Genomic DNA, 13,771 nt, shown 5'->3' with positions numbered 1-13,771 from the left:
AATAATACAACAGATAAATAAAAAAGAAGCTGTTTTCATTGTGTGGTATGAACCATTAAGTGGTTGGCATGTCTTCACCAGTCATTAGGGGGCATGTCCACCAACCGACCTGTTGAGCGATTGAAGCGCTGGTGCTGAGCGCTTTGCCGCATCAGGTGAGTGCTGGAGCGGGGAGCGCTGAGAACACATCTCTGGGTGTTGTTGCTATGCTAAACATTAGCCTAGCTAACATTCGCTACAAAACGGCAGGATGCCGGCTCTTGGTCCCGCCCCTGCTTCATCCTCATTGGTTGGTAGAACTCTGAAGTGACATTGATGAGCGGTGCACTTCACAAAAGTTGAACTAGTTTCAACTCGAGAACAGGTCCAGCGCTCACAGCACTCAGCGCTAAAAAGAGGTGAGGTACCTGTTTTGGGTCGTACACGCTGAAAGTGCCGCTTTTCCATTGGAATTAATGAAAGAACAGCGCCAGTGCTTTTTTCACAGGTCTTTGGTGGACTGTAACATCATGACATCTGTCTGACTAGTTTGTTACGACATGTGTAACATCATAACATCTGTCTGATTAGTTTGTTACCACAGGTGTAACATCATAACATCTGTCTGACTAGTTAGTTAAAGCAAGTGTAACATCATAACATCTGTCTGACTAGTTCATTACCACAGGTGTAACACCATAACATCTATCTGACTAGTTCATTACCACAGGTGTAACATAACATCTGTCTGACTAGTTCATTACCACAGGTGTAACATCATAACATCTGTCTGACTAGTAAATTATAGCATACAGCATCTTAATATCTGCTTGACTAGTATGTTACTGCAGGTTAAATGTAACATCTATCAGCCTAAAAAGTTACAGCAGCTATAACGGAACATACATACATATGTAACCATCATTCTCTGAATGAAGAGACTATCTCTCCACCCACTTACATATTCCCTATGTACGGGGACTGACCCACGGGGTCAGGTGACGTGATGAAGTTTAAAACTACAAGTTTAAAACCATACATATACACAAGGAAAAGGAAGAAAATAAAAACAATGGGTGTTACTATTAATAATATAGCATTTAAACAGTTTCTTTGAAAAGAAAGAGAAGACAGTGCATACAAAATAGTTAGAATCATAAATAAAAAAGTCAAAAAATAAAATATTAGAGAAAATAATTAAAGATTAAAACAGACAACTGCTAGTTATAGGCTAGATTAAAAAGATAAGTTTTGAGTTGTCATTTAAAACTGTCAAAGTCCAATTGCCCAACTAAGGGATGCAGGATGATGGACGCCTTGCTAGCTAAGGTGCATAGGACTGTAGCATTCCAGGCACAGCTGGCTAATACTGGTTCCATATTAGGGTATCACCGGCTGCTGGCACGTGAGCTGGATGCCAGACACAGTGCAACCCTTGTTTCTTCAGTCATGGCACAGTTGATGAAGGAGCAGTCAACATGTCGCTGTGCCCGGGAGGTTTCTGGTATGCTGGTCAGGCTGCGCAGGTGACAGGGGACTGGGCAGTCAACCAGATCCCACGCACAGACACAAGGGCCAACCTGGGGCTCTGGTGACCTCAGGGCTACCATAGAAGCAGCTAGGTGTGGCACAGGTAGGGGTAAAGGCAAGGGGCGAGGGGGCTCAGGGAAAAAGGCAGCCCAAGCCCCTGCCTTGCTCCTGATGCCACACCAGACCCAGCCTGCCTCCACCTGGCTCGAGCACAACTTGCAGCTTGGAGGTCACTGGGTGCAAGCCCCTGGGTATTTTCAACCATGACCTAGGGTTATCGGATTCAATTTACTCGTTGACCACCAACCTCAAGGACCCCAACAGTCTCCACGGTGGTGGATCCAACAAACTCAACAAATATCTCCATCCACTGCTGTGCAAAATGCTGACAGTCCCAAGGGTGAGACAATCCATCAGCAGAGGGGACTGGTTTGTCACTATAGACCTGAATGATGGCTATTTCCAGATTCCTATCTGAGAAGGGCACTGGCGACTCCTCAGGTTTGTCTTCAACGACAAGACATATACGAATTCCAGGTCCTACCATTCGGCAACTCCCTGGCTCTCTGCATCTTTACCAAGTGCATGGAGGCAGTCCTGTCCCCCCTGCGACAAAGAGGAGTCGGGATTCTAAATTACCTGGATGTCTGACTCTGACTTGTGTGCACATTCGGAGGACCAATGTCGGGCTCATTTGTCCCTACTCCTGGAGTGTTTACAGCACCTAGGCCTGCGTCTCAACGGGAAAAGAGCAGGCTGGAGCCGTCACAGAGGACGCAGTTCCTGGGCCTAGTAGTGGATTCCCAGACTGCGCTATTGACATTGACAGAAGAGAGGCAGGGGGCCAAGGTTACGTGGAGGCTGTGTCTCCGCTTCCTGGGGCTGATGGCATCATCAATCCAGGTTGTTCCATTGGCCCTCTTGCACATGTGCCCGGTGCAGAGGTGTCTCCTGGGTCTAGGATTGAGCCCCAAGAGTCCCCTACAGCCCACTGTGCTCGTCACCAGACAATTACGGTTAGCCCTCCGCTGGTGGGAGAGCAGGGAGAATATTGGCAGAGGGAGTGCACTGTGCCCAATGATGCATCGCCAGCTGGTGGCAACAGATGCTTCCTTGACAGGTTGGGGGGCAGTGCTCAGGGGGAATGGCATCATGGTCCCTGCACAGCCCAGCACATCATTGTCCTGGAGCTGAAGGTGGTCCATCTTGCCCTTTGCCATTTCCTTCCATACATTCAAGGCCAAAACGTGCTGGTAATCAGGCTTGGAATGTTGTCATTTTAGGGGCAAGGCCATTTGGCCTTTGGTGTCACAAAATTTTTTAGGGCACAAAGGCCACATGTCAGGGCACAAAGGCCATTGAGTGAAATAAGAGGATTTGGAGCCTACAAATATCTTGTTAAGCCCGACGGACCCGGTAACGTTACCAGGTCCACCCCCATGGCATAGTTACGAAAAACCGCGATGGAAGATGGTCTATTTATAGAAGATATACTGTTTTGAAAACATGGGGTCTTCAGCTTTCAGAATCCGTAATGTATGTTGTATGTTGTCCAAACTATGTCTTATTACGAAGTATTTTAACAATAAAGTCATACAAATATAAACTTCGTAAATATAAGAGCAAGTTGTGATCAAAAGATCCAGGATAATTTTCTCGTCAGTCTACAATAACATGCTTGCTTGGTATTGCTGGAAACTACAAATTCCGAGCTTTCCAATGACCCTAAACGCACCACATATCGAAGTACTGACACCAATGAGCCTTATACCATTCTATTCCTCTGACTCTGACAGTAGCAGGGCACAAATGCCATGGTGGCCGTAGGGGCGTACGGGCATCACAGCCAGAGCGAGGGCCAATGACGGCCATGGCCGTCGTGGCCGCCATGAAATTCCTACCCTGCTGGTAATGACAGACACTGAGGTCGCAGCAGCTTACATCAACAGGCAGGGTGGTTTGGTCTCCCCTCGCCTCTGCAAGTTGGCACACCAGTTGTAGCTGTGGGCATACCCCCGGTTTCTATCCCTAAGGGCAGTACATGTGCCAGGGCTGGACAATCTGGCAGCGGATCAGCTGTCCAGGGGAGGTCCAGACCCAGGAGGGTGGAGACTACACCCCCAGGTGGTCGCTGGTATTTGGCACCGTTACGGATGAACGGAGGTCGACCTGTTCGTATCACGGGAATCCACCCACTGTCCCCTGTTCTTCTCCCTAGGGAGAGACAACCCTCTCCTCGGGACAGATGCCATGGCCCATTGATGGCCACACAGTCTGCTCTATGCTTTTCACCCTTCTTCCATCCCTCCTGCACAAAGTGCAAATGGAGGAGGTGAGGCTTATCCTCGTGGCCCCGTATTGGCCTCATATGACATGGTTCTCGGACAGCCCGCCTCTATTGGACGGGATCTGTCACAGGATACTTGCTGTCTCAAGAGCAGGGAACTGGGAACCCACTTCGGTCCAGTCAAGTTCACGGTGAGTCACCAAAATACCGAACCGGCGCAGGCAAGAAAAAAACCTGTGTGAGACAAAAATGTAATTTTGCCAGCCCAAAGCACCACCATGCGCCATCACGAAAATAGAGTCGTCATGAAAATAGTCATCTTGAAAATAGAGCTCCAAAACATCTGTTGGATTTGTATGCAAGATCTCTTTCTAACACATTGTTCATTTGCCAGGACTTTTTCAACAGTCTAGACTTTTATGGTCACAGAGACAAAATTCAGTCTGGGAGATTCTGTCTCCTTGATTGAATCTCCTCCTTCCATCAACCCAGACTTTTTGGTTGAGGAGGGGGACCAGCAGTCATCCACAAGGAGAAATTTCAAATGCTCTCCTATTTCCTTTGGTGATTTTAATTATTTTAAAATGTTGAGCTTTTTAATCAGTGGGAAATCCCCTATGGTCTGTATTTTACTATATAGGCCCACAAAGATAAATGTTGAGTTTATTCAAGAGTTCTCAGATCTGCTGTTGCTAATACTGTTCAACTATGAATAAATTGTTATTCTCTGAGATTTTAACATTCATATTTGCTGTCCATCCAATCCATTTGTTAATAACCTCACATGCCTTGTTGAGTCTTTTAATCTCACCCAGTCTGTAAAATACTCTTGATTTGGTGCTGTCATTTGGTTCTACAGCTAGTAATTTGGAAGTTAGAATTGATTATAAAATTTCATTCATTGCTTTTAAGTTCAGGGGGAGAAGAAAAAGTACAACTCTCATTCAAGTTTCTCGTTCAAGAATTAAAACCAGAGTGAAGACACAGTGCCATGTCATTAGTCATTTCAACCCTTAACCCCCTCACTTCGCATGATGTATGGTGCTACATATTATCAAGTGAAGGAGGGCCTGTTAAATGACTAATAAGATGCATATATAGCTGCTATCCTAATTATGTGTCATGTGGTGCAACTGATAAGACTAGAGAGGGGAGTGATGGGGTGGGGCCAGTGGGGGTGGCACATGTTTGTCACATGGGTATCACACATTAATACCACTAGGGGGGCATCAAACTAGGGATGTGTAAGATGCATGTATGGTGTATAGTATGAATCTGTGTATGCATGTGTGTGGGGTGGGACTGATGTGACGGGCTAACGAGTGTTTACAATAGGTAATATAGTAAAGTTTATTATTATTACTACTACATTACCCACTGTATATGAAGGTATAACATAACAGCTACGTGACTCATAAGTTACAGCAGGCTTAACAATATGCCTCTGAAATATGAACATAACTGTCTGACTAGGAAGTTGCTGCAGGTATATCGTAACATTTGTCTTGCTAACATAACATTTATCTTGCTAACATAACATTTGTCTTGCTAGCTACACACAGAAACATGGATGTAACATCTTTCTGACTTGTAGGTTAGAGCAACATGTGGACATCACATCTGTCTGTGTAAGTTAAATAAGGATTAACATACTCTATGTCTGAATAGTAAGTTACAGCAGGTTATGGACATATATCTGTTTATATGTATTTTATAGTTTTATAATATTCATAATGCACACATCGCATACTGTCTTTCAGCCTGCTGCTGCTATTCTGCACATCCTATAAAGATGTACTTTTCTCCCTTTAGATTTTACATTCATACTACTTGTGGCTGCAACAGCCTAGTTTCCCCCACAGGGATCAATAAAGTTTCACTGAATCCATAGCTATCAATCACAAATCACTAAGATAAGATAGCACTTTATTGATCCCCTTGGGGAAATTCACTATAGATATACTATATCACTATATATCACTATATCACTATAGATATACACTATAGATATAGATCAATAGACAATATAGATCAGTTCCATTAAGAAAGAAATCAAGTGTGTGTGTGTGTGTGGGGGGGGGGGGGGGGGGGGTCTGTGTCTGTGTGTATGTTGTGCACAAAACACACACACACACAGGTTTTGTCATCCTGCCTAGTTGCTGTGGTAACGGAAGAGCGTTGCAATGCAGCAAACTGCAGAGAGAGAGAGCAAGAGACAGAGTTGAAAGCAGGGGATAGAAAGATGGTGGAGGAAGAAAAGTGAAAGGAAGGAAGAAAAATAAATATACAGAAAGAGAGAGAGGAAGAGAGAGACAGAGTGCGAGACAAAGAGAGAGATAGAGGGAGAGAGAGAGAGAGAGAGATTCAATTACAGACATTTTCTGGTTTCTCTCATCCTGCCTCTAAAACAGAATAGAACCCAGTCTAACAGTTCAGCAACATGCTGATCTGTTCCACAGTAGAAACAGAACAGAACCCAGTCTAACAGTTCAGTAGAATGTTCGGCTCCTGGAGACTCGTTGTGTGAAGAGAGGCACATTTTTGAACAGACTATATATGCTGACATCTTTCACATATCTAATACTTTCATTTTTCTCACTGTTGCGTGAGAAAATGCATTACCTAAATTATATTTTATAGTTTTATAATTTTCATAATGTGCACATCTCACACCGTCTTTCTGTCACATCAAGTTCTGCATCCTGTAAAGATGTACTTTTCTTTCTTTACATTTTACATTCATACATTTCTACTTCTACTTTCTACTGTCCAAGTTGGATAATATGGGGTTATATGAACATTTTCAAACAAACATTTATTATCTTCTATATCTATATCTATATATATATATATATATATATATATATATATATGGATATCCTATTCTTCTTTGATGAATCATATTACTACTTGCTGCTGCAACAGTCTAGTTTCCCCACAGGTATCAATAAAGTTTCACCTAATCCATAGCTATCAATCACTGTAGATATACACTATATGTGATGTAGACCAATACACACTATAGATCAGTTCCATTGTGTGTGTGTGTGTGTGTGTGTGTGTGTGTGTGTGTTCTACACAGATATGTTTTTTGTCATCCTGCCTAGTTGCCATGGTAACAGCAGAGTGTTGCGATGCAGCAAACTCTGCAGAGAGAGAGAGAGAGAGAGAGAGAGAGAGAGAGAGAGAGAGAGAGAGAGAGAGTGAGTTGAAAGCAGGGGACAGAAAGATGGAGGAAGAAAAGTAAAAGGAAGAAAGAGAGACACAGAGAGAGAGACAAAGAGAAAGAGATCGAGAGAGAGAGAGAAAGAGAGAGAGGGAAAGACATAGAGAGAAAGAGAGAGAGATACATTAAATTACAGACATTGTTTTCTGGTGCCTTCATCAGAATAGAAACCAGTCTAACAGTTCAGTAACATGCTGAACAGAAAACAGAATTGTGTGTGTGTGTGTGTGTGATCATTGCTGGAGTTGGTTTATCATCACAGTGCTGACTGCTGCTTTTTAATGAACTAACATGTTTCTGACCTCTGATTGGCTTTCAGATTCAGATTCTTAAACTGTGATTGGTTCATCAGATTGACCACTCTGATTCTGTTGTTTTACAGGCAGAAGTATAAAAGTACATCACAGAGGTAAGACACACACACACACACAGATACACACACAAAGACACACACACACACACACACACACACAAAGACACACATATAGATACACACACAGACACACACACACACACACCAGATGCTGCTTTTATCATCGCTTATCAAATCTGAGCAAATCTGAGCAAAGTACCGCCTGGATATCATCAATATGTACGCTTTCCTACGCGAGGTAGAAACACATTGGACCATGTTTACTCTCCGTTTCAGGACAATTACAAAGCCCCGACCCCCTAACCCTACTGCTCCCTCCATCCCCCTAACCTTAACCCTACTACTCCCCCATCCCCCTAACCCTAAACCCTACTGCTCCTCCCATCCCCCTAACCCTAAACCCTACTGCTCCCCCCATCCCCCTAACCCTAACCCTAACCAGGACACTTACAAAGCCCCGACCCCCTAACCCTACTGCTCCCCCCATACAGACAGAGACTAAAGTCTCAGCCTGCAATGAGGAGCATTCAGCGATGGAGCGACCAATCTCTGGGCCTGTTTTCAGACGACAGACTGGAGTGTTTTCCACAATGCTGCTGACAATAACATTTATGCGCACACGGAATATGTCACCGGATACATCGGAAAGTACATCGATGACGTGGTCGAGGTTGACTATATGGACATTCCCAAATCAGAAACCGTGGGTGAACAGTGACGTTCGTGTTAAGCTCAAAGCACGATCTGCTGCTCACAGCGCGGATGATTTGGATGAGTATAGGAAGGCCCGGTACGAGCTGAGGAAGGCTATCACGCAGGTGAAGGGACAATACAGAGACAAACTGGAGTCACACCACCATGGCTCCAACACCAGGGACATGTGGAGCGGACTGAAAACCATCACGGACTACAAAGGGAAGACTAACTGGTCTGCTGAACCGCCTGCATCTCTCCCAGATGAAGCGAATGCGTTCTATGCAGCTTTGAGGTCAGTCCTCCTGCTGTGGAAATACTATTAGACCAGAGTTCTGCCCACTGGATCTATCTAGTGCATATGTGTGCAAGTCTCTGAAAAGGATTAATGCACGTAAGGCACCCGGGCCTGATGGTATCCCCGGCCACGGCCTCAAGGTCTGTGCAGACCAGCTAGCTGATGTTTTCACAGACATTTTCAATCTCTCCCTGCGTCAGACCACAGTCCCCACATGTTTCAGAAAGACCACCATCATCTTGGGGACAATGGTGGTCTTCAAGCGGTTAATCAAAGCCCCCATCACCTCATCCTGACCAACACCCTGGACCCTCTGCAGTTTGCCTCCAGGCCAAACAGATCTACTGATGACGTCATAGCCCTCACCCTCCACACCGCCCTCTCCCACCTGGACCAGAGGAACACATATGTGAGGCTGCTGTTCATCAACTTCAGCTCAGCATTCAACACCATTGTGCCCTCAAAACTGGTCACAAAGCTCAGAGATCTAGGTCTCAACTCCACACTGTGCAGCTGGATCCTGGACTTCCTGACCCCAGGTGGTGCGGATGGGCGGCACTACCTCCACTCCACTCTCAGTACTGGAGCCCCTCAAGGCTGTGTGCTCAGCCCTCTCCTGTCTCCCTGCTCACACACCACTGTGTGACCACACACAGCTCCAACACTAGTCAAGTTTGCTGACGACACCACCGTCATAGACCTGATCTCTGATAAAGACCAGACGGCCTACAGAGACGAGGCGGGAGTCTTGACAACATTGTGTCAGGAAAACAACCTCAACATCAGCAAGACTAAGGAGCTGATAGTGGACTACAGGAGCAGCTGGGGGAGGACACGCCCCTCTCCACATCGACGTGCTGCAGCAGAGAGAGTCAGCAGCTTCGGGGTTCCTCGGAATGAACATCAGCAAGGACACGCAAACATATAGCGACCCAGATGGGTTCACTGCTTTCAGTAGAATCTGTACATAGTATTTGTGTGTGTGTGTGTGTGCATGCATGGCCTGTGCATGTGTCCCAGATGGCCCTCTCTGCAGTTGTAGCCTCTCATATGAAGTACAGACACACACACACACACACACACAGAGAGAGAGAGCAGGCTCTCAGTCTGAAGTACAGGAATGATGATGAAGTGGCACTCACACCTCCTACACACACCTGGACTCTCTCTCTCTCCATGTCTATCTCTGTCTCTCTCTTTACCCTACACTTTCACACACAACCTCCCACGATTCTCTCTCTCACACAGTTATACACTGCTGTCTGTAACACACACACACACACACACACACACACACACACCTTACTCTCCTACTGTCTTACCCCCACTGTGAGAATGCTATCTGTCTATTTGAGAGAGAAGATGGATAAAGGGAGAGACAGAGCAACTAGTGTTGTCTGTTTAACCCTCTGCAGCTTGATGGTTATTGTGTTTATCTGATTGTGTGTGTGTGTGTGTGTCCCCTTGGTGCAACAGAGTGCTTGGTGTTGCTAGGCAACAGGAATTGTGTGGTTGTTATAGTCAGGCTGGTCTTTCATTGGCAACTTTTGACACAGACAAGAGACCGTCCTTCAACCAGAGAACTCCGATTCAACCCCAAACCTGCTGAAGTGTCATTGAGCAACACAATGAAGCCCTCTGAGTGCCAGGCCCTGACCTCTGACCTCTGTCCCCCTGTGGGGGGTGTCTCAGTTTTAGCAAGTAGTGCTAAACAGATGCTTTGTAGTAAGCGCTGGGTGTGGCTCCGGTTAATACCTGTTTAAAGTGTGACGGCCTTCATTTTCCAGGTCCCTAACGACGTATGAACTATTCCTAATTAGACATTAACAAAAACAACTTTTACACAGTAACGTGGCTGCGTTATTTGGTCTTAAATGATGTTATTGTCTAACTGGACTAACTTACCATTTAGTTATTGCACTGTTAATTACTAACAACATATGAACTGTTCATTAACAACATATTTGCATTCATATGTATTCACATGATACCGGACCTGTAAAATGAAGCGGGTCTATTTTCTACAGTTCATTTCAGTCCGACCTGCTTGGCCTGCTGCAAGATGTGGAAGTGCCGTTGATTTTTTTAAACTCTATGAACATGAAGGAAGTAGGACTTTCTGCATCTAACTTTATTTCAAATCGACAATATTTCAAATAAATTAATTAATTAATTAATTTACTTTAAACATCCAAATATGGTTATTGCTGCGCTGCCAACCTTTCACTCACCCCGGGACAGGCTAACGCTAGAGAACGGCTCTCTATCTGTAAAACTGATCCCCTGGCACTTTACGGTCTGGTCTGTATGGGATGTCAGCTGCTGTCCTGTTTAAATGTCCCATTTAAATGCCAATAAAGAAAACAAACTTGGTCACATTGTATTAATTATTTTCCAATTACATATTACAGGTCCGGTACCATGTAAATACATATGAACACAAATATGTTGTTGCATAATTATTTTTTTGTTAATGAACAGTTCATACGTTGTTAGTAATTAACAATTAACAACATTAAAGCAATAACTAAATGGTAAGTTAGTCCAGTTAGACAATAACATCATTTAAGATCAAATAATGCAGCCATGTTATTGTGAAAAGGTTTTTTTTGTTAACATATTAGAATAGTTCATATGTTGTTAGGGACCTGTAAAATGAAGGTTTACCACATATTCTTACTTCTAAAAACCATGCTAAGCTCAAAAGCTGTCAGGAACATGCAGCAGCACCTACTTTCCAAAGGAAATGAGGAGAAAAAGAAGCCAGCACTGGACAGAGGTTTCTAGTGGACACATTGCCTTTAAGGCGCCGTTCACATGGGACATTTGGCATCACAGTCATAGATAAGTTGGTGTTGAGTTTGTGTTGTTGTCCCAAATCCTTTTGAAGCAGTCTGTACAAATTTCATTGGCTGATGGAGTCTGTTAACTGATGATGTTTACCAGCCCTCCGTCAAAACTTCAACTAGTTTTTGAGAAACTGGGGGTTATATGAAGGGTTATATGAAGGAAGCAGAACTATAAACAGTAGTCTGACATTGAATAGCATGGTGAAAAGTTTTTTCTTGTTTTTTTTTAAATACAAACTTAATGGTGTCAAACCTACTTTGAAATTAACTGCTGTTCTGGCTAACAAAGACACCTTAATAGAAAAGACACGGATGCTAACCCTAACCCTAGCAACATGATTGACAGTGAGCAGAGCATAACAGAATGTGTGCACTGATATGAAAACACTCAATTACATACAATACAATGAAATGAGGATGAAACAGAAACCAAATGAAAGCTTCATTTTTACTGTGGATTATGTAGCCCAGATATCTCCATCTACACTGACTGTGTGCACCACCATGGATAATGTAGAGAGGCCTAGACCATTGGCACAAGCTTAAAAAACACACCAGTATTATTCTCTTAAACCTGAACATCAGTACGTTTAGTACCAATGATTACTTCAAGTGTCTGGCAGCTGGCTTTATATTAGCTGATAGCCAGGAATGGCAAGTTAATTTTGATCATATTATGGGGCCAAATAGTACTGTTGTTCATCCAATAATTCCCTTGGATTCTAGAGATCTAGGCTCAGTTTCTGTATATTAGGGTTAGTTAAATATTAGGACTAACTGTCAAACTACATGGAGGGGGCACTTGGTGGGCTTTGCTGTTTAAGTGACTGACTTAAATATCTTAAGTATGATTTTGGCAGGTCTCAGTAGTGTTATGGACATCCAGAAGTCTATTGTTTCCCCATTACTAGAGCTGAGACCAGTTATTAGCACTAAGTCATATGACCTTTTGAATGTGTTTGATCTGTTACAGAATAAACAAGATTGAATTATTCAATGAGATTCAGAAATTCTAAAACAAGAGTAGGAGTTGTGTATATGTTACGGTTTATGTGGAAAATCGGTCAGTCTAGAAACGTACCAGTCAATTTGTACATTACCCAACAGTGTGGTACATGTACACATGGACTGGTCAGTTTGTACATTTAGCAGCAATGTGGTAAATGTACAAATAGCTTGCCAAAAATTCCGACGTCCCCCAATTTATCTGCACATGCCCCGGCTCATGTGAAAACTACTTATATTTACCGGTTTGTTTGTAGATTTCCCGCTGCACTTGTTGTTCAGTGATCTCTCACAGTTTCACTCCAATGTAAACAAGACACACGTGTTTTATGGCCGTTCACATGCCACATGATTGGCCATCTGATTGGTTTAGCTGTCAGTTCATACATCCCAGTCTTAAGTACTTGCTTCTCTGTTGCATAAACTCAGTTAACAGTTGCATGAAATCTGCCTGGAGGATTTCTGCCTGCTGTTGTTTGGTGTATTGTATCACAATCTTGGAACACTGGATGTTTTGTAGTCTTCTCTGTGTCTTTTAATCTGTCTTCTAATGTGTAGTCTACTGTGTACATCTGTGTACTGTGTGTACTTGTATTGTCCAGGCTGAGGAGTGCACTGGCCCAGATGGACCAGGGTCTGGTGGACCTGGAGGAACTCCGCAGGAACCTGGAGCTCGCTGCATCCGTCCTGGAAGCTGTTTACATAGACGAGACCAGGTACGATGGTTAGATGGATATATACATAAATGGATAGATGGATGGATGGATGTGCCGAAAAGAAATCCTTGTTATTGCTTGTCCATGCTGTGACTGACAGCTCTTTGTTCCCACCCTCCAGGCGTCTATTGGACACTGAGGATGAGCTTAGCGACTTGCAGGCAGAGTCCGTGCCCAACGAAGTACGTGATTGGCTGGCATGTACCTTCAGTAGGAGGATGGGCATGGCCAAGCGCCGTCCTGAGGAGAAGCCGAGGTTCAGGAGCATCGTCCACGCAGTGCAAGCTGGAATATTTGTAGAGAGGTAAATATTGAAAGAGACAGACAGAAAAGAAAGAAAATAGGTTTCCCTCTGCATATTTGCTACTTGTGGTAAAAAGCTGGAAACTCTCCTGGGCCTCGTTTCCAAATAAAGAAGTAAAGAAGTAAAGACTGTTTTTAAGTGTGATCCTACAAAGGTTTGTTCATTATCTGCATGCATTTCTAACTGCGGGAGTGTGCACCTTAGTTAAGTGGTTAGGTAAGTTAGTTAAGCCCACCTTGGTTAAGTGGTTAGTTAAGTTAGTTAAGCCCACCTTAGTTAAGTGGTTAGTTAAATTAGATTAGCCCATCCTGGTTAAGTGGTTAGTTAAATTAGATTAGCCCACCTTGGTTAAGTGGTTAGTTAAATTAGATTAGCCCACCTTGGTTAAGTGGTTAGTTAAGTTAGTTAACCCCACCTTAGTTAAGTGTATCTTAAAGCCGTTGTACATTTGAACGGTGCTGAAGTTTTTGTTGACTTGGTTTCATAATAGCTGATTCATCTAATTGTAAAT

At 43.8% G+C, this 13,771-nt stretch overlaps 1 protein-coding gene across 1 annotated transcript in view; it reads left to right on the top strand.

Annotated features, from left to right (window-relative positions):
* The window catches only part of pde1a (phosphodiesterase 1A, calmodulin-dependent), a 59,592-nt gene that overhangs the window by 19,991 nt on the left and 25,830 nt on the right, over positions 1-13,771 (top strand). The window contains exons 7-9 of the mRNA XM_071898477.2: positions 7,405-7,431; positions 12,843-12,965; positions 13,072-13,260. Of these exons, the coding sequence (XP_071754578.1) occupies positions 7,405-7,431; positions 12,843-12,965; positions 13,072-13,260 (339 nt within the window). The remainder of the gene's footprint in view (positions 1-7,404; positions 7,432-12,842; positions 12,966-13,071; positions 13,261-13,771) is intronic.

The sequence above is a fragment of the Centroberyx gerrardi genome, chromosome 10 (assembly GCF_048128805.1).
Source record: "Centroberyx gerrardi isolate f3 chromosome 10, fCenGer3.hap1.cur.20231027, whole genome shotgun sequence".
Taxonomy (NCBI): Eukaryota; Metazoa; Chordata; class Actinopteri; order Beryciformes; family Berycidae; genus Centroberyx; species Centroberyx gerrardi.
Note: the sequence above shows the minus strand (reverse complement) of the source record. Positions and strands in the feature narration are given on the sequence as shown.